The 22,732-nt window shown below is 35.7% G+C and overlaps 1 protein-coding gene across 2 annotated transcripts in view; it reads right to left on the reverse strand.

Annotated features, from left to right (window-relative positions):
• Positions 1–22,732, reverse strand: part of Pka-R2 (cAMP-dependent protein kinase type II regulatory subunit) — a 161,346-nt gene that overhangs the window by 9,122 nt on the left and 129,492 nt on the right. For both annotated transcript variants that reach the window (XM_072535555.1, XM_072535556.1), the window contains exons 3-4: positions 7,080–7,382; positions 2,089–2,309 (exon numbers count right to left, since the gene is read on the reverse strand). In XM_072535555.1, the coding sequence (XP_072391656.1) occupies positions 2,089–2,309; positions 7,080–7,382 (524 nt within the window). The remainder of the gene's footprint in view (positions 1–2,088; positions 2,310–7,079; positions 7,383–22,732) is intronic.

Below are 22,732 nucleotides of genomic sequence, written 5' to 3' on the forward strand. Positions count from 1 at the left end.
TACCCAAAGCTCTGAACCATATGTAGCAATGCTTTCTATGATACTTTTGTGTATCCTAATTTTTGTGTTTCGGGTGATGTGGTTATTCCAAAGTATACTATTCAGTTGGCGTATTGCTGAATTTCCTTGACCAATTCTAGTAGCTATTTCTTTTGTATTCCGACCATTGTTTGTAATGTTTACACCGAGATATTTATAGCTATCAGTATTTTGAATTTGTTTGCTTCCTAGTTCTAAGTGCTTTCCTTCACCTCCCACTACTACCGTTCGCGTCATAAAAAACTGGTACAACTCTTATAATCGAAAATCGTATTTTTTAAGTTGTGTAAATTGAGCTTTTCACATGTGTCATTCTAATTTCGAAGGCAACGTTGCCAGTTCAACGAAAATATTATATCAAACCAGCTAAAAGCAGGGCTGTGCGACAGGTCGCAAGTTTTTAGTATATTAAAATCTAAAACAATATCGAGCGTTCTCGATTAGTCAGTCACATTTATATTTAAACATTTATTTAAACATACATCTCAAAAAATTCTATTAATTTTGAAATTTTCCATTATCTCAGTACCCATACATTGATTCGTGTTTAATTATAATTTGTGAAAATATTTCATTTTGACAAACTTGTCAAATGTGACTGATGGCAAGCAATATTTTTTATGTTTAATCGTTCGGATATGTTCGAGAAGTTTTCAGTTCTGTTATAAGAGGATTTTTTAAGACAGACGATGATATCTTACTCCGCTTAATTTTATTCTCATTATCATTTATACACCGTAAATCATTTAATTTTGAAAAAAATATGCATGTCAATGGGTAGGTAAATGTTTTTTGTTTACATTTTATACATAATAATGTAAAAAAGTAATAGTCTCTTTATAGATAAAAACGGATTACAATTAGGGTGTAGATTCAACCTCCATAAGGAACATTACAGTGAGATATTGGATTGTAATATAATACTGTCACATTTTGAAAAGCATTTTTCTATGTAGGATAAAGTATAATGTTAGTTTTTCACATTTATCGTTTATGTAATAAATAATAAATTAATTTAAGTAGTTTGCCTGTTACTAAACTTATTGACATAACATACAGTCAACAGTTTGTGTTCGGTAAGTAATTAAGTAAAGTATAAAATTACAGTAGATGCATTCCAATGTTTCCTGTGCCAATACCCTACGTTTAAATATCGTTCAACATTTTGGACATTAACTTAATCCTCTCTCCGGTTTTTAAATTTATTAGATACGGTTTTTTGTTGTTAATAATAAAAATAATACCTATCTAAATACTTTATACATTTTTGAACGTTATTTTTTACGTTTTAAGTTTTATTTAAATTTACTGAAATTTCGTTATCTGTGATGGCAACAACGAATTAATTCACGAACCATTGTGTCCAGTCTGAACACAGGTTTACATTGGGAAAAAAAAGTGTACCAGTTTTATATGACGGGAAGTGTACGTACTCTGTTTTTGATGGATTAATTGATAAGCCCCACTTAGTTTATTCTTCATCTATTTTTCGTAACATGTAGTGGATATCATCTTGATCTTCTGCAAGTATTACTTGGTCATCAGCAAAATGCAAGCTGTACAGTGTATGGTCTCCAATTTTAACACCCATAGGTTCACATTTTCTTTTCCAAATATCCAAAACCCCCTCCAAATAAATCTTGAGTGTAGGTGCAATGCAGCTGCCTTAGCGAAGTCCTTTGGTCACTTTTATCTTTTTTGTCACTTTTTGTCCAATCTTTATTACACTCGTCATATCATCGTACAACTCCCTTACAGCATTAATGTAAATCGGTGGAATATTCTTGTCTTCTAGCACCTGCCATAGCTTGGCTAATGGGACAGTGTCATACGCCCTGTATATTTGTAACTAATTTTAAATGTATGTAGCTTACAGCTACCTACCTCCTATTTTTGTAAAATCTTTTTTTTTGCATCTCTTATATCAACAGATATAACGGATTTTTGCACAAAAGTTGATCACACTGAAATGTACTACAGCATTACTGCATCCTCAGCTATCTACGAACTTTAAAGATAGAAGGATAAAGATGATAATGATATACTTACATGCACATCTAACTTCTCCGTCGCAATAAGCAGAAGCAGCTCTAGGACGATGTGTAACCAATGCCAGCTCTCCAAAGTAACCTCCTTTACTAATACGATTGATCTCTACCTCTTTACCGCTATCGTCTAAAACACTAATGGCAACTTCACCTTGTTCTACGAAGTACATACCGTCGGCTGCATCGCCCTGTTTTATAATCCTATCTCCATCGTAGAAAACTCTAAAACAATAAATATATACATATTAGCCTTTAATTAAAGGTCCTTTATCTATGTCACATTCTTCGAGGTGACTAAATACGTAAAGTTCTTCTCACGACTAAAACTTCTGCGTTTTTTAAAAGCTAATTCAACTAGAGTCTCTCACCAGTCTCCTACACGTATTTCAAGGTTTACCTTTCATCAGAAAGACTTGTGAGAAGACTGAACTAGATCGAAACGTACCGACTAGTTCACCATTATAGTAAAATGGAATAACGAGTCCCCTAACGAGGAATAACGAAATAAGTGTCAGAAAAATTTAAATTTTCAATCACGAATAAGTCTAAATTATTGATGTTTCTAAGAAACTCTGTAGATTTGTTTTTGCCTTAGAATATATTTTCCTATCGATTCTTGATGTTATTTTCATCATAAACTAGCCGCTAAGGTAAAAGGACACTTTTACTTAGGGTAGATTTTGCTTGCTAAGGTATTCACTACTCAGGGTTCAAGTTTCAAGAAAATCGATGAATGTTGAAGAAATTCGGAGTAAAAACCTTGGTACGCTGGACTATACTAGCTATTTGGAAATATATATATATATATATATATATATATATATATATATATATATATATATATATATATATATATATATACGAGGCATGTTTTTTAAGTAAGTACCGTTTTGCGATTCCGCCGCCACAGCGCTATGGTCGGCGTTCCGCGCATGAGCGCTGGTTACATATATCTCTTGTCTACGCACTGACGCCATTACAGTCTGATTCTTCATTGTATACTTGTTTACTCCAGTGTTTAAGATGCCTCCAACAATCGTGAGTCACGCTGATTGTGAAGTACGGGCTGTTATACGATTTCTTAGTGCTAAAGACGTAAAACCGATCGATATTCATCGTGAGATCGTTGAAGTTTACGGACAAAACATTATGAGTGATGGAATGGTAAGGAAATGGGTGAGAGCATTTAAAGATGGCCGCACAAATGTGCATGATGAAGAAATGGAGTGGGGGTCCTTCGGTCGTTAATGAAAATTTGGTGCAGAAAGTGGACGAAAAGGTGAGAGAAAACAGACGCTTTACAATTTCATCATTGTCCGACTGCTTTCCTCAGTATTCTCGTAGTGTTTTGTATCGCATTATTACCGAGAACTTGAATTATCGGAAATTGTGTTCACGTTGGGTTCCAAAAATGTTGACGGATTTGCACAAAACCCAACGTTTAGGCAGTACAATGACTTTCCTTGAGCGGTACCACAGTGAAGGTGAAGATTTTTTAGACCAAATTGTTACTGGTGACGAAACGTGGGTGGCCTACGTCACACCAGAATCGAAACAACAATCCATGGAATGGCGACATTCATCATCAACCAAAAGAGTGAAGTTTAAGCAAACAATTTTTGCCCGGAAAATCATGTGCACAGTTTTTTGGGACAGAAAAGGAGTATTGCTAGTGGAGTTTCTGCCTCGTAATGAGACAATCAATGCAGCGTCTTATTGTGAGACATTGAAAAATCTGCGTCGTGCAATCCAGAACAAAAGACGTGGTAAGTTGAGTAAGGGTATCGTTTTGCTGCATGACAATGCCCGTCCACATGTGACTAATCAGACCAAAGATCTCATCAAATCATTTAAATGGGAAACTCTAGATTATCCTCCATACAGCCCTGATCTGGCGCCCAGCGACTACCATTTGTTCCAGCACTTGAAGAAACACCTGGGCGGTCAGCGTCTTCAAGACGATAACGAAGTCAAAACATTTGTGATGCAGTGGTTAACAAGTCAGGCGGCAGAATTTTATCAGGAGGGTATTCAAAAACTGGTGCCACGTTATGACAAGTGCCTCAATATTCACGGAAATTATGTAGAAAAGTAGATTAAGGTACAGGCTTTCATGTAAAAATAAAATTATTGCCATATCTTTGCACGTCTTTTTTTAATTCCAAAACGGTACTTACTTAAAAAACACGCCTCATATATAAAAGGCTATCTTTAATGATGATTTGGTTGGCCGACCCGGGTAACATCCCCCAGGAAACCCAGGAAAAGCCCTTTAAAGTAGATACCAAAATAATACCATTATCCATTCTTAACAGATATTTTTAAACGCCTTAAATTTGATGTACCTGAAACTGACTGCTTCTACAATTTTATCACTCCGTTGCGATTCCGAAAACACTATAAATATAATATTTTTAATATGAATGGCCCTCTATTTTACTAAATACCAATAATTATGTAGTCATTAAAGCCATGTTTTATTTTAGTACCTATTGTATAAACATATTTTAATTTATGCGAGTGGATCTTTTTGATATTGTTCAATTATTCCATCGCTCGTCCTTCATTCCGTTTTTTTTTCTTTTTATTTCCATTTTAATGGCTGTATATAAATTTTATATTCTTGTTTTTTACTAAATTACTACATGCGTTAATATTAATTATATAGGAAGCTTTTGAGAATGGTATGTTATTAAATGCAGCAAACAAAAGCTGATCAAACTCGGTCATCTTGGTTATTAGAGGTAGTAAGAAATTTTAGTGCCATAAATTAACAGCTTGTCACTTCAGTTAAATCAGCAACTTCAAACTGGGGTAAAAGAGTAGGGTTGACAGGTCAGGTTAGCGCCCTACTCATCGTTACAATGATTAAATGTTTAAAGGTTAAAACGTTTCGATATCTGACAAAGTTAATAAATAATGTTACGAGACTTTAAGTAATTAGGAATAAGAACTTAAAATAAATGGAAAATAAAAAAATAAAAAGGCACTTGGCCAAATAACTAGTGCAACTCGACGTAGCTAGTACATGTCGATACTTGTCAAGTGGTATTTTCCCAGGGCGTGGAAGGAAGAAAGACCAGTAAAAAAGGAATAAAACGAAGGATATTAATCGATATATAGATCACTATGCTTGCTAAATGAAATGCCAAAAGTGTTCGAAGGCTTTTTATGTTAGAAATTGTTGTGAGAGTTGGAAGTAATGGAAGGTTTATCTTGGATAGTCTGGATTATGGCTTTAAGCGAGATCGAACAAAGGTGGATACAATTATGAAGGTTAAAGACAAGGAAATGCTAGACGATGAGACAAAAAACATATAATTTCTAACCGACCCAATGAACAACTACGTAACACTTAACAAAATGTAGAGACCGAACAATAATTGAAGAAAACAGACCGCACTGAAAGATAGCTTAAAATGGCAATTTCTGATGCATAAGAAAATATAACTATATACCTATAACAAAAAAATCATGGATATTATCAAGAAGTCATGGATGACTCAAGAGATCTCTCTCTCTCTCTCTCTCTCTCTCTCTCTCTAATGGCACTTCAGCGAAAATTGAGCCTTGGCCTCCTCCAAACTATAACTCCAGCCTTGCCGGTACTGCGCGATCTTCTCCAGGTTCCCCAGGTCTAGCAAATTTGGCGCGTTTGCTGCCACTCCATCCTCCCGCCTTTTCCGTGGCCTTCCTTTGACCAGTCCATTGAAGTCTCTGAAGTTTAACGAATTCTGAGATCGGTGCCTCTTTACACAGTTGGTAGAGTTCATGGTTGTACGTGGACCTTCATACTTCGTTTTCGTTAATAGGTCCAAATATCTTCCTTAGGACTTTTCATTCGAAGACTTCCAGCTCTCTTTTTATGCCTATGCAGGTGCCTGTCATCACCCATGTCTCGCATCCATAACTATTGGTCTGATAATAGTTTTGTAACCCCGATTTTCGATCTCCAGTGTGTATTTTTTGAGCGGAACACATGACTATTCTTCTTTGAATGTCTGGTTCTTCTGTTCTGCAGGACATAATGCTAATGTCATCGGCATAGGCGGCAATCTGTAATCATTTATTTGTTAGGAGATTACCATCAACTTGGAAGTTTTGCATTTGTGTAAAAATTGTGTAAAAGGTTGTTTTTCTCCTTTAAATCAATTTTGGTTTAATTCCACATCAAATATGTGTATAAATAACCTTGTGAACGAGGTAGATAAGTTCATTTGGGTACCACACCTTCATTTTCTAAATACTAAATCTCTTTCTCGCACAGGGAGACGTGGGTTTTTGCTGTTTCCTAATACCATTCCACAATGATATCTGTCACTCTCCCGAACAAATAGCCGTAACTATTTCTTCAATTATCCACTACTAATACAGCACTATTAACACAGTTTTTTGGAAAAGCACCATCCCCGTATAAACTTTCACAGTCTCGCACACCTCGTCTATGACAAAACCCAAAACACATCCAAAAAAACTTAAACCATAAACAGATAAAAACTTTCTCAAATAGCTTCCAAGAAAAACATAACCACAAAGTGGTTATGCCACACAAAATAACCAAAAAACACAAACCCTGAAGAAGAACAAAATGTCCTAAGAGGGACAATTATTTTGCTATAGTCAACATGTAATTTTCATAAAGATCTATACTGTCATCCTTCATTGAACATTGAATGCATGACCAATACTTCAGAAATTTTTTTCAACATTTGGAAACTTCTAAAAGTTTTACCCAGTATAAGACAAAAATATTTAACTTCATCTTTTATATAATCTTCGTTCATAATTCATAATATTAATTCTTCTTCGTTCTATAAACACTTGGCAAAAAGGAAAACCATTGAGCATCAGAAAAAAAGCACAGTTTATGCTGAGTTAGAAAATGCTGCTAACCACACTGCATTTCACATAATTCAACAAGACCTGTAACTAAATGATCAGTACTTTTGTTTCGTGTAAAAAAATTAATAATTCCAAAAAATCTCTACTCACCTGGGTACCAATGCATCAGCAAGATTCATACGTTCGTAAGGCTGAAGAGTTTTAAGCATGGGAACACTTTCTATCAACGCTTCGTACATCTTCCTCTTTTTGAACGCAGACTTGAGAACAATACGTCTGAAGGTCTGCCTATCCATAGCCCAAAGGGAACCTTCGCTATTCGCTTTGACCGTAGCTGCACGGGGCATGTTGTAGAGCAACGCCAACTCTCCGAAGCTGCCACTATTTTCGTAAGTGTGAATGTGATTGGGTTCTTTCGATGGATCTGGTGCGACAAACACATGGAAAGTTCCACTGAAAATTAAAAATATATAAATATTGATATTAGTAGCTACTTATATTATTATACACGATTAACTTTTTTTATGTATGTACTAAAAATTTTAAGAAAAACTACATTTTTAAAACTGGCGGACAGTTTGTTTATCTCCGGATTTGGTCGGTCAATTTTAATAAAACTTGATGCCTTTTGTTTGTTTTAGGTTTTTTCTATGATAGTTTATCACAATTTTTGTGACTGAAAAAGATCGAGATAAGGTCAACTTTTGAACAATTTTTTTCAAATTTACTCCATTTTGTTTTTGATACAAAAAAAAATTGAAAATGTGCCATTTTTAGCATTCTAGACAGTGATAGTACCTTAAAGCGGATGAAACAAACTTAAAATACACTCAGTTGCAAAAAAAGGAACGGAGAAAGTTTTGGTCAAATTCAAAGTACATATTTCAGTTTTTTTATTTTTGTCTGTCTGCTTCCATGAATCAGTAAGCTGTATGAAAGGATGCTGCGAGTACGCATAGACGACATGATTGAGAGGTCAGGTGGTTTATCAAGGAGGCAATTTGGTTTTTGTAAAGGGAAAAGCACGATTGATGCAATCATGAGTATACTCGAAGCATTGCGCAACAGAGGGGATGAACATCGCTGGGCGGCTCTGCTGTTGTTTGATGTTAAGAATGCATTCAATACATTGCAGTGGAACGAGGTAATGAAGGCAATGGAGGAGAGAGAATGTCCTGGTTACCTGATGAATTTTGAAGCCAGGAAATGCGTCTTCTTCCCGGTCCTCTCTTACCATTTCCTGGCTTCAAAATTTACGAAAGTGGTATAACACGACTACCACTGAACTGTTCCGCGCTGCAATAAATAAAGTAAAGATAGCCGTGATGATCGCCAACATCCGGAACGGATAGGCACTTTAAGAAGAAGACCTGATGAATGTGGTGGCGGAGTATCTGTCCGAGAGAAGGATTATGGTGGAAAAGGGCACGGTCGTGGACGTGACGGCCGGGGTACCCCAGGGATCTGTCTTGGGCCCGACGCTATGGAATCTGGCATATGACGGGATTATGCACTGTGAATACGGAGAGGGTACAACCCCCTTCGCATTCGCGGATGACCTCGCTGTACTGGTAGTGGCCCGGGATGAGCCAGATCCCAAATACCGGGTTCGAAACGCTGGCGGCGTCGTAAAGAAATGGATGATGCAGCACGGACTGAAACTTGCGACAGAGAAAACCGAAGCCATCATTCTGAAGGGCACAAGGAACACGCAAAATATTGAATTAAAATGTGCGGGAGCATGTCTAACACCTAAGAAACAAGTAAAGTATTTAGGAGTGACATTGCACCAGAATGGAAAATGGGGAGAGCACGTGCGGGAGGTGGTCCGGAAGGCTGCGAATAGTACGGCTGCGTTGGGGATTGTGATGCCGAACATTGGAGGACCCAAATCCGAAAGGAGGAGGGTCTTACACGGTGTTGTACAGTCGATCGTCCTCTATGCGGCACCAGTCTGGAGCGAGGGGGTAGAGATAACTGCCTATAGGAGTCTCATGACACGAGTAGACAGAACAAGTCTGTTGCGAGTGGCATGCGCCTACAGGACTGTGTCTGCGGCAGCCTTATGGACCATCACTGGATGTGTTTCGTTGCATGTTTTGGCGGTGGAAAGGAAAGAGCTTTATGAGAGAAGAGGTCCAAACCTTACTGTGGCCGAGAAAAGACAGGAAAGGGAAAGGTCAGTTGAAAGATGGCAAGAAGAATGGAACAACACGGAAGATGTGACACAGTGGACGAAAATGCTGATCCCGAACATAAGAGATTGGGTGGACTGTGGACACAGGCGACTGGATTATTTCCTGACGCAGGTGCTCACAGGACACGGGTGTTGGGCCTACCTCTATAGGATCGGAAAGGCTGATACAGATGAATGCCTATACTGTGGATACTCGGACACTGTGACACATACGATGTTAGATTGCAGCAGATGGATAGTGGAAAGGAACAGAATGGAGAGAGAGACAGGTGTGAATTTTGTTACAGTGAGAGAAATGATTGAGAGAATGATTGAAAATAAATTAGTTTGGACTAACATACACAGCTATATCCGTGCAGTGATCAAGAAAAAGGAAGAGGAAGAAATACTGCTAAACCAACGCTAAAGGTAAGAGTGAATGATGCTGAAAGGTGAAGCTAGAAAAGTGGGTCACACTGTATGAGTTGGAATGCGTGAGTCAGACTGTGGGGAAGGAGCAAATGCCCATCTGGAAATAATGCCGAACTAGGAGCGATTAGTGTCTTCTACGCGCTACCTGGAATGAGACAGGGAACCTCCTTGCTGATGAATAGAGTGTGGATATGTATGAATGGAGAATGAATGAATAAAGGTAGTGATTTGGAAGTGATGCCGACCTTACAGCGGCCATTCCGCTTCCGGATCGCTGGATGACAGAGGCGTTCGGCGTAGACTCGGCGACGAGAGGGCATTTTAAAGTACCTCGGTAACTATCGCCGGGAGTACGATGAACGAATCCTACACTAAGGTCTGGTCAGGCGGCGTCCTGGACTGAGATGTCTTTTGAAGATTCCAGACCCCCCCTCTATAAAGACCAAAAAAAAGGTTTTTTTAGTTTTAGCCCTATTTTTATGATTTTTTTAGCACACTGTGTAAAAATTTATAAATTTTAATTTAGTATAGTGAGTTTTTAATAAAATTTGGTATTTCGACTTATTATACGGGGTTAATCGAAAGGTGGTTTTTTATTCTAACTTTGAAACATCCCGTGGAATAATTCTGTTAGCACTACCCTTTGGATGGTAGAGCGATGAGTGTAGTACTCTATATAGCTACATATTCATAATTTTGCTCATCTTCAACCAGAGCAACGGCTTTCGCACAATCTTCGACACTAATGACCTTGATCAATCATAGGTAAACAAAATGTAAGTGTCAATATGACATAATGATAACAGTCACCAAAGCCACCTCGTCGTATTACAAAATAACTCCAAAATAATCATAATTAAACAAGTCCTAAATTGTGGGTGGCAAATTCATTTGGCTATAAAAAATGAACCAAGGCATATTTTGACATGAAACAAAAAACACAGTTCTTAGGAGACATGATTGCAACCGAAAAATAAGGTTTTACGAAAATTCGCAAACGGAATTATTCCACAGGATGTTTCAAAGTTAGGATAATTAAACTACGTTTTAATTATCCCCGTACAATAAGCCAAATATAAATATAAAATTTTATCAAAAAACTGACTATACCAAATTAAAATTTATAAATTTATACACAGTGTGCTAAAAAAATCATCAAAATAGTGCTAAAATTTTTTCCGTTGCATTTTTTTGCATCTGAGTGTAGTAACCAGTGCTCAATATACACAACACAAAAGATATAGTTCGATGGAGCTGAATATGGGATACTCATCATCATCATCACTGGCTCGACAACCCTTTTTGGGTCTTGGCCTGTTCTAGGATTCTTCTCCATTCCGATCTGTTTCGTGCTTTTTTTCTCCAGTTTTTTATTTTTAAGGTTGTTATATCATTTTCTATTTGTTCTAAGTATCTCAGTTTCGGTCTTCCTCTTGTTCTTTTTCCTACTGGCATCTGTTTGAATATTTTGTTTGGTATTTCGCCTTATTCCATTCTTTTTACATGTCCTATCCAACGCAGCCGTCCTATTTTGATGAATGTTATAATATCCGGATCCTGGTATATTTTGTATAGTTCAGAGTTGTATCGTCTTCGCCATATTCCGTTTTCTTTTGCGCCCTTATATATGTGTCGCAAGATTTTTCTTTCGAAGGTGGCTAACAACGTTTCCTCTCTTTTAGTAAGTGTCCAGGTTTCTGAGCCATATGTGAGTACCGGTCTTATTAGGGTTTTATATATTTGGCATTTTGTCTTTCTTGCGACGTTATCTGATCTTAGGTGTCTAATTAAGCCATGGTAACATTTATTTGCAATAAATATTCACCTCTTCACTTCCTCCGTAACGTTATTATCAGACGTGACTAGGGATCCCAAGTATATAAAGTTTTTTTTAAAGAATATGGGATACTAAATAGCCTAAAAATGTACATACAGATACTACAATTTATTTATTTGGCGAAATAATGGAAAACCATTCATGATTGAAATAATAATAATATTATTAATGATGTATGGAAAAAGGTGTACCAAAATGTGTAGAATATTTTACACGAAACACAGACCCATAAAATATTGTCTACTTGTAACTAATTTATGAACTAGCTTCATTTCACATTCAACTTAACCCACGCAGTGTATTCAGCTCTTCAACAATAACAATTTATTCAGTTAAAATAATGGAGATACATGGCTTTTATTCATTAAAAAATATTAAGTCAAATATATTCGTATCTCTTTGTGTACATGGAACAGAAACATTAAGGTAATGAATAAAGAATGGAAAAAAGTGTTACGATAGTCACAAATTTAATAAATTTCTTTTATGCTACAATCAAAACTTTCCTACGTATACAAACAAACTTGTCTCAGAAATATCAATATAATAAAAAATTTATTAACTTTTCCAAATGCAAAACCAAATTTTTCTATTTTCCAATAAAAAAAACTATTTGAGGACATCATCGCAATGATAGATCTAGTGTCTAGAGATCTCTCACAGAGAGAGAATAATAACTAATATGATCATACAGCGATTTGATAAAAAACGAACGAATCATTACCTACTAATAATAGTTTCCTTTTTAGACCACAGAAATTAACAAATAAAAAGCTTTTTTCGTGACACTCTTTTATTTATCGATTTTACTATTTCAAAAACTGAATTCATACATTAAAATTTATAAAAATCGCAATATTTCCGGTTCTAATCAACGAAACTTTTCTTTTTTTTTGGGCACCCGTTGCATAGATTATAAAAATTCAATTAGTTCATTTGTGACTTAATTGTTAAAAACTTTGTATAACTATAAATATTTGTATATAAAAATAGTAAAATTAAATATGTAAATTGTAATGTTAATTATACAGTGCTAGTCAAAAGTCCGTTCCCCCTCGTATCTTTTGAACGGTTATATGTAATTATAATAGTGAAATTTGGAGGAAGGTAATAAACAGACGTAGGCTTCTTAACTAGTCATAACAAGTGACGTAATAGTGACAGATGACGTTACAGCGCCACTGTGGCACCTCATTTGAAAGGTATTGAAAATACCTATTCAACAATACTAATTTTATTTGAGTTAAGCTCATTTTATAAATAAATTAAATAAATACTAAAATTGTAGTTTCACATTTAATTAATAAATATTAAAACCTCCGCCTCTGGTTACTTGTCAAAAAGTTGACGTTTTTCAATTCTCTAACTGTTTGTACGTCAACGTCAACTTTTTTGACAATTAACTAACGGCGAACGTTAGAATATATATTAATTAAATGCGAAACTACAATTATTTTAGTATACCGATTCAATCATATCAATTTTGTTTGGATTTAAGATGATTTTGACGAATAAATTAAATAAATACTAAAATTCTAGTTTGGCATTTAATTAATAAAAATTCTAACGTCCGTCATTGGTTATTTGTCAAAAAAGTTGACGTTTGTCAATTCTCTACTTGTAGCGTTCATAGTTCAATATTTAGTTTCTGTTTCTGCTTAGTTTAGTCAATTCAAATTTAGTCAAGTTGTTTTTAGTTAGTTATTCTTAGTTAATATTTAGTTTAATTATTGTTTAACGAGACGTTTAAATTTTTACAAAGGCAGAATGGTACGTACTGTAGCAGCATCGAGTTAGAATCTATGGAGAGGGCATCACGTGACTAAAAACGACCTCACTTCGGCCATATTGTTTTGCCACTTTTGACAGATCGTATATGTTTATTTATGATTGTTGTTTTTCGAATATTTTTAGTTTTATAATACTTTTATAGAAACTGTAATAATATATTGTGATAGTGCATAATAATGGTTTCTTGTTCTCAACGTAGTTGCAGTGGCAGAAGCAATGTTAATAAAAAATCTTCAGGAATAACGTTCTACAGGTTAGCATACAAATATGTAAACAAAGTAATGGCCCGTACTTCAGAGAATAAATTAATAGTATTTGACTGTATTAATTTATCTTTATGTATAATCGTGTTTTTAGTGTTTACCGCGGGATAAATAAATCATAGTTTATTAAAAATGTATTGCACTTTTTTAGATTATGATTAAATCTTCTGAATAACTAGTCATATTTTTATAGTAGTTTTAATATTATTGAGTCCGGTCATGATCCCACCGCCATGTTGATATCACAGTTAGCCACGCCTACCTACGCCGTTTTTAGTACATACGTTAATATGCTCATAGCTTCTCCATAGATTCTAACTCGATGTGTAGCAGACAAAGTAGCAGCTGTATTAATAATTGGTAAATGTGGAAATAATTTCCATGCAGCGGAATGTCGTTTTAATGAGAGGTACCCCGATCGCCCTACATCGAAAACTTATTTGAGGAAGCTTCTTCGGAAGTTTAAACAAACAGGTAGTGTTCAAGATGTCAAACGACGAAAATATGTCCAATAAAATTAACCAACAGCCCGATTACATAAAAACAATTTGTTTTAGAGACGAAAGTACTTTTTCTCTCAGTGGAAATGTTAACACACACAATGTGAGGTATTAGAGTGACACAAATCCTCACGTCTTTCGTGAAACACATACTCAATTTCCAAAAAAAAAAAAATGTTTGTTCAGGCATTTTGGGAAACCTCATAGTTGGGCCTGTTCTAATAATTTAGGATTGAAGCTGTAAATAAATCTAATAACCCACTCTAATAAATGCTGTCACCATTGTAGAAGACGTCTGTCTCAATATCCTTACCGATGCATCTACAATTCTTAGGGGATACTTATCCCTGCGAGCGGGGCAAGGCTTACTGGTTCCACTAGCCTGGACTGACTGGTTCCGCCCTCGCGGATTTACAAGAGGGTAGGGAGATTTTGGGAGGAAGGGGATTAAGGACTTCTCGGTCTCAGGTCCTGCAAAGAGTGAGAGGCTATGGGCTTACGTTAGAAGCCGGAGCACTGCGATAGCGAAAATGTGTATCTCTTCTAGTCTCTACCTGTAACGGCCGGGAATAAGAAAAAAAAACAAATTTCGAGTTTACAATGTATTAAATAGACTGTACACTACAAAATATCAGTTATGACCAATAATGTTTCGATCAGGCGCGAAGGGAGGCGAGAAGAGACAAAGCAAGGAATTAAAGGGCGGACAATTCCGTATATTAGATATACCTTGGGTTAGTATATAGATCTTAGTTACCTTCGCGTATTTAGGCTCTAGCTAATGAATACGCCTCCAGTCTTACAGGGATTCGAGATCCGTCAGTTTTAAGAAGTCAAAACGGCGCGCTATCGAGAACTTTCGAATCTCCAGATACCGGCACTTCTACGTCACACTATCCCGGCGAGTTAAATAGCGCGCTCACTGGCTGCGTATCGTCCGACCTCCGCACTTCTTGCGTGGGGCGCTCTAGACTGCCAACTTCCCACTGGTCCTCGCTGGCCCCCTTGTTCGGTTTTTTATGAGCCCGTATTCTCAATTTTCAGTCGTAGTACCAAGGTTGCGTTATTGTTTTTTGCTGACTGAGTCCCCGTGTTATTTTTTTCAGCAGAGGTCTATGTTTTTTTAAACGTGATTTAAACAACCGTGGTGACCTGATATTTGAGACTCGTGTAATACATTTAAACTGGGTCGAGTTTTCAATCTTTGTTTAATGTAAAATGTTTACATTAACTATGTTACTTACTATGAATTTATTTGTTCTTTAATCAATTTGGAATATGTAATAATTACTTAAATAATTATTACTCTTTTCTAGGCTAATTACTCCTTAATTTTTCCTTCTTTATTTCCTTGCTATGTTTACATTACACTGTTTTGTGTAGAGATTACATAAACGACTGAATATTGGACAGAAAAAAGGACTGATATAGCCAAATGCGTAGATAGACTTATGCACAGACTACGATAGCACATGACTTTGCAAGCATAGACTAAAAAAATAACACTATAGATATATTTTAGATAAATCACCAAATGGTCGAAGAAGTACAAAATGGCCTAGAAAAAGATGGAATGATAACCTGGACATCCACTAGCATCTAAGGCATTCAAAGAACGAACGAATGCGAAGGTATTACGAAAGTAGGACGAAAAATAACAATACCTTTGATGTTCTGTCTCTCCAAAGATATTTTTATTATTGTATTAAGTATTTTTTTAATTATTTTCATTTTCTATTTAATTCTTTAATAAACGTGTGTGTATGTATTATGTACGTAAACTAATACGGTCCTGTAGACTCCGCCCCTAGCATACTTAGGGACGCGAAGCTATTTTTGACGTACTCACACTCAGTATTAGTATAACCCCTGTACGATAAACAATCCAGTTTGTGTAAACAACCACCCCAGTGTAATAGACGCTGTCCAACCAGCCCAGTGCACTGGAAAGAAGAAGCATTCATTCTTTAAGCACATAATTAACTTTATTTAACAGAAAAAATAATACCAGTACCTATAAATAAACATTTGGATAATTGTTATTTTTGTTAATTGTTCCCAATAGGAAGACGATCAGTAGGAAGACCACGAAAACGATGGAACGACAACTTACTGGAGGCACATTGAAAAACAGACAGAGTCGTGTCTAGAAAAAGAAGAAGAAGAAGAAAATAATTGTTAATTCTCATACTTAATTAATACAATTGTTACAATTGGTATAACAATTTAACCGTCCCATGTAAAAAATTATATCAATGTTTAAACTACTTTATATATTGCTATTCCAGCAAAGGTTGTCATGAGATCAAGACAATTGTTGTGTTTTTTGGAACGTGAACTGTTTCTTGACTTTTATAACCCTTCTTTATTTATGACTTAATACCCCTTATCTGTTTATAGAGTGATGAAATTTTAATTATGCCGGTTACCTCAGATGTACGAAAGAGCGAGCAATTGTGATGTTGATTTAAGGATTTTTATCTAGACTAACTTTTTGAAAATTTTTATTTCTATTACAGTAATTTATACGTTTTCCGCTAATGTTTACTAAAGGATTAATTTCAAGATTTTTAAAGCATTTAATCGATTTTTAAAACTTTCGTTTAAAAGTATAGATAATGTTTATTTTTCGATGTGCACGTGGCTGTTTGCTTAATAAATGTGTTTGGCATGAGTCACATGACATTTGTACATTTACAAATAAAATTTTTGAATAGAAATTCCAAAAAAATGTACAATAAAATGATGTAACGATGTAGAGAAAGTAATCAAGAAAGAGCTTGTTAAATACTATGTTTATATGGGACTAAGCCACAACTGATTGTAATGAAAAGTACATTCTTAAATACTGTTTGATGTTTCGATTTACGTTCCGGAAATCATTTTCAAAAATGATTCATTCGGTGCAAATGAACAGTACATGTAACTGCCGCTTGTTTTAAATGTCTCATTTGTGCTTCGACTTTCTGTTCAAACGCAACAAACAAACGTTTATTATTGCCACCATTAGTGTGTATTAGTGCCATTATTAGTGTTTATTATTGTTTATTTTTGACGTGACAACGTCTTAAATTAGGTTGTGGCTCGGAGTCACTCATGAAAAAGTGTAACGCCCGCTCACGTCTGTTACGATGAGTCAGAATACACCGAGAAAGCGTCATAATACAAGTTCACACGTGTGGTTAAAGTATCGTCAGCTGTGTCTGTAGTGAAAATGTGGAGTGCTTAGATTCGTCATTTACAACAACTACAACAATAAAGGTAAATAATTGTACACTAATATTTCATTATCATAAACTATGATTGATTGATTAATTGTTAGATTGACACAAAAGTTGAGAAACTGAGTTTATAGGTTATGTCATACTATTGACAAATGTTGATAGTGTTAAGTAAATTATTAGTTTAAATCACTCTGCAATCAATCGTAATTCAGTCGATTGAGAAGAAACAGCGCGTTTCAACTGCAAACAACTATTGTGCAATTTAATAATATTCATATCAATAAATATTCTACCGAGAAAAAGACGTTGTCACGTAAAATCTTCGCCCGTAAAACCGACTTTACAGGCAACCGATTTTTTTGCCAAAAATACCTTTGACTGTTGTTGAAACGGCACGCATTCTTGCGCTTGTGGAAGACGGTCATACTCAACGGCAAGTCGCAAGAACTGTTGGCGTAAGCCTTTCTACGGTTCAACGAGTGCTTCAAAGCTTTCAGGAGACGGGTTTGCTAACCAGACGACCTGGATCTGGACGAAGAAGAACGACAACGGCACGAGATGACGAAACCGGACCTCAACAGCGGTTATGCATAGAAATCGTCTACAGGAAGTACGAAATTGCAATATTAGCGTTGTAACAGTCAGGAGAAGACTTTGTTCTTCTGGACTATCTTCTCGGGTAATGGCTACAGGACCGCCACTTCGCCGGGCGCATCGAGTTGCACGACTAGCTTTTGTTCGACAATACGCGCATTGGGGATTTAATGATTGGAGCAAAGTGTTATTCTTAGATGAATCTCGTTTCTGCCTAACTGGATCCGATGGACGTGTAAGAGTTTGGAGGAGAACCAGTGAACGATTTTCACAAGCTTGCATTGCTCCAAGAATGTGATTTGGTGGAGGCTCGGTCATGGCTTGGGGAGGTGTATCTTCCAACTTCCGCACAGAATTACCCTTCATCGAAAAATGGGTCCTTAACAGCACGAAGGTACATTACGGAGATTCTGGAAGAACATGTTATGCCCACCATGGCAGGGCTTGGAGAAGACGCCGTTTTTATGCAGGACAACGCGCGACTGCACGTTGCCAGGATCAGTATGCAATACAAAGACGCGGTTGGAATTACAAGGTTACCCCGGCCAGCTAGGTTTCCGGACCTGAATCCCATCGAACATCTCTGGGACGATTTGAAAAAACGTATTCAAACCCATACACCACCTCCTAACAACGCACAGGAGCTTAAGGATCTGTTAGTGAGAGAGTGGAACCACATACCACAACATGTAATCCGGAGAAAAATTGAGAGTATGCCCCGTCGTCTGCAAGAGGTTATTAGAGCAAGGGGAGGCAATACACGATTTTAGTCATTGAAATTCCACTGTTTTACCACGTTCTGTATTTTTCATTTTTTTTTTTTTCGTATGTCTGTTTCAAAACAAACATTGATGACAAATAAAAAATACATTAGCCTAAAAAAAAGGTTATTACTGCACCAGATGCAAAAATATTCAATAAACTTGAAATTTTCAAGGTGACCCGGATTTTATGATCGCGAGTGTATATAACCAACAAATTGTTCATAGTAAGTTATGTTTTCCAGAATTGATGGTTGATTTAATTGTGTGTCAGGTATTCCTTAAAGTTGTGCAGTGTTTTATATATTTTGTTTTCCAATGATTTGATTGGGTCCATTTATGACCAATTCTTGAATTTTCTCCTGATATTGACTTTTGTCCGTAAATACAGTTACGTTGACTTGCCAGCTGGTAATATTATTATAGCCTCCACTTTTTTTAGAGCATTGATAGCTTTGAATTCCTCTTTACTAAAATTTGCTTTAGACTTTGTGCTTTTCTCCAGTTCCTTCTTGCATCGTGCTCTATATTCTTCCTTTTCGTGTGCTGGTAGTACTTGACAGATTTTTTTAACTTTCATTAATATAAATTAAACCTGTGGGATTGAATGAATGGCTAATAATCTCTCTCTTAATATGGCTAAATTTGCTGTGTGTAAAATTCTGCTTGAATAATGTTTGTCTTAGCTTCAAGCCTATGCGGATAATGTTGTTGTCCCGGCACCGGCGTAGAACCTTTTTAAAGAGAGCTTACTTTTAATGGAAAGAAGTATATGTGACAAAATAAAATGAAAAATGCACTACTTTGTTCGCAAAAACCATCATATATATCAAATATTTCAAAAATGGAAGCTTGAGCTGAATTATATTTTTCTTGTCTTAGCTCACTTTGGAAAGTGTCGGCAGTATGACATATCAAATCTTGTTTAGGAAAACCTGAAAACCCTTGGTTTTTTCTGAGCATCACCGTCATGTCCATTGTTATAAAATTTTACTTATTATTGGTACTGTGGTAATAGGTCTGTAATTGTCTGGAGCATTTTTATTTGCTTTTTTATGAAGTGGAATTACTTTTGAAATTTTGAATACATCAGGTCAGTAACCTTCGTTAATATATTTGTTAAATATTATTGTGAGTGGTTCAATAATTACATCTCAAGATGCCTTAATAATTTTACTGTTAAAACCATAGTAGTCAACACATGAGAATTTTTTAATTTGTATATGCATTCTTTCACATCAGATGCTACTATTGGGGCCATAAAGAACGAACTCGACCTTCTAGGTGGCCTGCTAAGATAATAGTTTATGTCATGCTGAGTTTCCTATTGATTTCGATATAATATCTACTATTTTCGTAAAGTATTGCTTAATCTCTTCTGGTGTTAAGTTCAGATTGGACGTAGTATTTTCCTTATAGGTTTCTTTTTTAACAATACTCCATATTGTCTTATTTCTGTTAGTGGATTTGTTTATTATGTTAGCATAAGCAGTACGTTTTTCAGCTTTTACTGCTTGCTTGTATTTCTTTCGTATTTGACAATATTTAATCCAATTGTCTGTAGTATGTGTTTTATTCTACAATCGTAGAGTTGTTTTCTTAAATTTCGAAGCTGCTATTAAACCAATGAATAGCACGTTTACTGCTATTCACGTTCTATGAAGGAAACAAATGCTGTATTCTTCCCACATATATCTAATAAACAACTCTGTCTTGAATTACAGTGGATATCATCAAACACAGTCCAATCGTTGGATTTAATTTTTTCCACAAAGTTCTTAATATTTTTTTCATTAATTAATATTTTTTTAGGGTTTTCTATAATTGTAGACACATTTTTTAAACTAATTATAATAGCAAATATACCTAAATGATCAGATATTACAGGACCGTAGACACCTGTATTTAAATTAAGTTCATTAATATTAGCAAAATATATTATCAAGGCAAGAGCTTAAAGTAAGTGAAACTCTTGTGGGCGCTTTTATGAAATGCTTTTCTACCTGGCGATATAAAACACGTACTTTTATCTAGCATCGTTGTCTTTCACTTATGAAACTAAGACAAACCAGCTACCGCCTGTTATTAAGTAAAAACACATGTTATTTTTATGATCGCTCTAGACTCAGTACATCAAAAAGAGAGGTACAAAAACGACGCTTAAGGACGTTTTCAGATTTAAGTACAATTTGTGACGTTTCTGGTTTGTTTACTTGTGGCTGTCAGTTTGTTGGATTTTTTGCTGTTTTTTTTTTGTCCTGTTTTTGCATTTAGAAGTGAAAGAAATGACAAAAAGTGAATTTTTTTAGATTATGCCTCTAAACTTACCTCACAAGCACAAGAATCGTTTTAAATTTAATCGAGTACTTTAAAAATTTCTTCTGCACCAAAATTTTAAAGCAAAACTAACATTTTGCATCCTATTTATTTGATAACGTCAAAATTTTACAATTAAAGTAATCCGTGATCGGAGCAGTAGCCACTTATCTGTCTGAAACTTACATTGTTGTATCGTTTAGTTAGATTTCCTCTTGTTATGCATTTCTGAGCCAAATTAAAACATTTTTTTCACCTATGCTATACAAATAAGAAATGTCAAACACAAAAACTATCTACAAAACATATGCTCAACAAGTGGCACTGTAAATTATGTATGATAGGGCTGAGTATTATCACCCCTTCTATTTACCGTTAAACATGTGGCACATGGAAAATCGTGTCCAGATAATAGCTCTTCACTTTCGCAGCACATATGTTCCAAGATACTACCACTGTTAAAAAATAGCAAATTTTGCAGAACAAAAGACCATTCATCATTATATTTTATGAAATAAGCATATAATAAATTTTATATACATCTGGATATATTATTTCGATCTGGATATACCAAATTAATTATATAATAATTGACAAGCGTTGTAGAAATGGAATCAGGGCAGTTAAAACATATCCCGGGACGGACATCGGTTCAAACCACAATCCTGATATCGGTAAAATCTCAATTAAACTGAAGAAAATCAAACGCAGACTGAAGATAAAACCTAGCCTCTCGAAAAACTTAAAGATCCAGCAGTAGGGGGGAGATAGCTTGGGGCTGAATATAAACACAAATAAAACAAAAGTACTGGCCGTTACACGTGCACCAAATGCCGAGATTAATATTAGTATCTACAACAAACATATACAACCCGTACAAAAATTCCAGTATCTTGGTTGCTGGATAACAAACAATCTTGACTACCAAGTTGAATGCTAGGTCCGCTTTTCAAGGAATGGAAAAATTTCTTATAAACACTACCTTATAATTGGATTCCATATTGCTATACGGAGTGGAAACAAGGACTCTCGGAATCACAAGTATGAGACATGTAGAGGCCTTTGGGATGTGGTTTTTTCGAAGGATGCTGAAGAATGGGGACTGAGAGAGAACTCCTAAATATTGTAAAAACCAGAAAAACGAGTAATCTAGGAAATATTTACAGAGGAGAAAAATATAACTTCCTACGACTGATAATGGAAGGGAAAGTGGAAGAAAGAAGAGGTCCAGGAAGAAAAAACTCCTGGCTGAAAAATGTAAGAGACTTTACAGGCATGGACACACATTCGATACTAAGAACAGCTCAAGATATAGAGCTGTAGTTATAGCCAACCTTCAGTAATAGAGAGAGAACCTTAAGAAAAAGGATATATTCTAGAAAGTAGGTAATACACTGAATCAATCTCTTCTTATTACATATAAAAAATAAGTCAAACTGAATGGGTTTATGGGTTAGCATAAAAACCGACGTTATGTCAAAGTAGTGAAGGAGTTTCCATTTATGTTACTGATTAATTGTAATCTATAAAGTAGTTTTAATCCTTTAAGTGGTCCACTTCTAATATCTTGAAAACGTTTAGGAGTTATAGGAAATATTGCATCCCGGTCAATGAAATTCATTTCGAGACTACTGGCGCCATCTATCAAACGGGTGTTCTGGGATCTGGTAACAGGAGATCTAATACTCCTAGGTAACTAGAGAGTGGGTGGACTGTGGCCACAGGTGACTGGATTATTTCCTGACTCAGGTGCTCACAGGACACGGGTGTTTTAGGGCCTACCTCTCTAGGTTCGGAAAGGCTAACACAGATGAATGTCTTTACTGTGGATACTCGGACACTGTGACACATATGATGTTAGATTGCAACAGATGGATAGTAGAAAGGAACAGAATAGAAAGAGAGACAG

Source organism: Diabrotica undecimpunctata, chromosome 6 (genome assembly GCF_040954645.1).
Source record: "Diabrotica undecimpunctata isolate CICGRU chromosome 6, icDiaUnde3, whole genome shotgun sequence".
Lineage (NCBI taxonomy): Eukaryota > Metazoa > Arthropoda > Insecta > Coleoptera > Chrysomelidae > Diabrotica > Diabrotica undecimpunctata.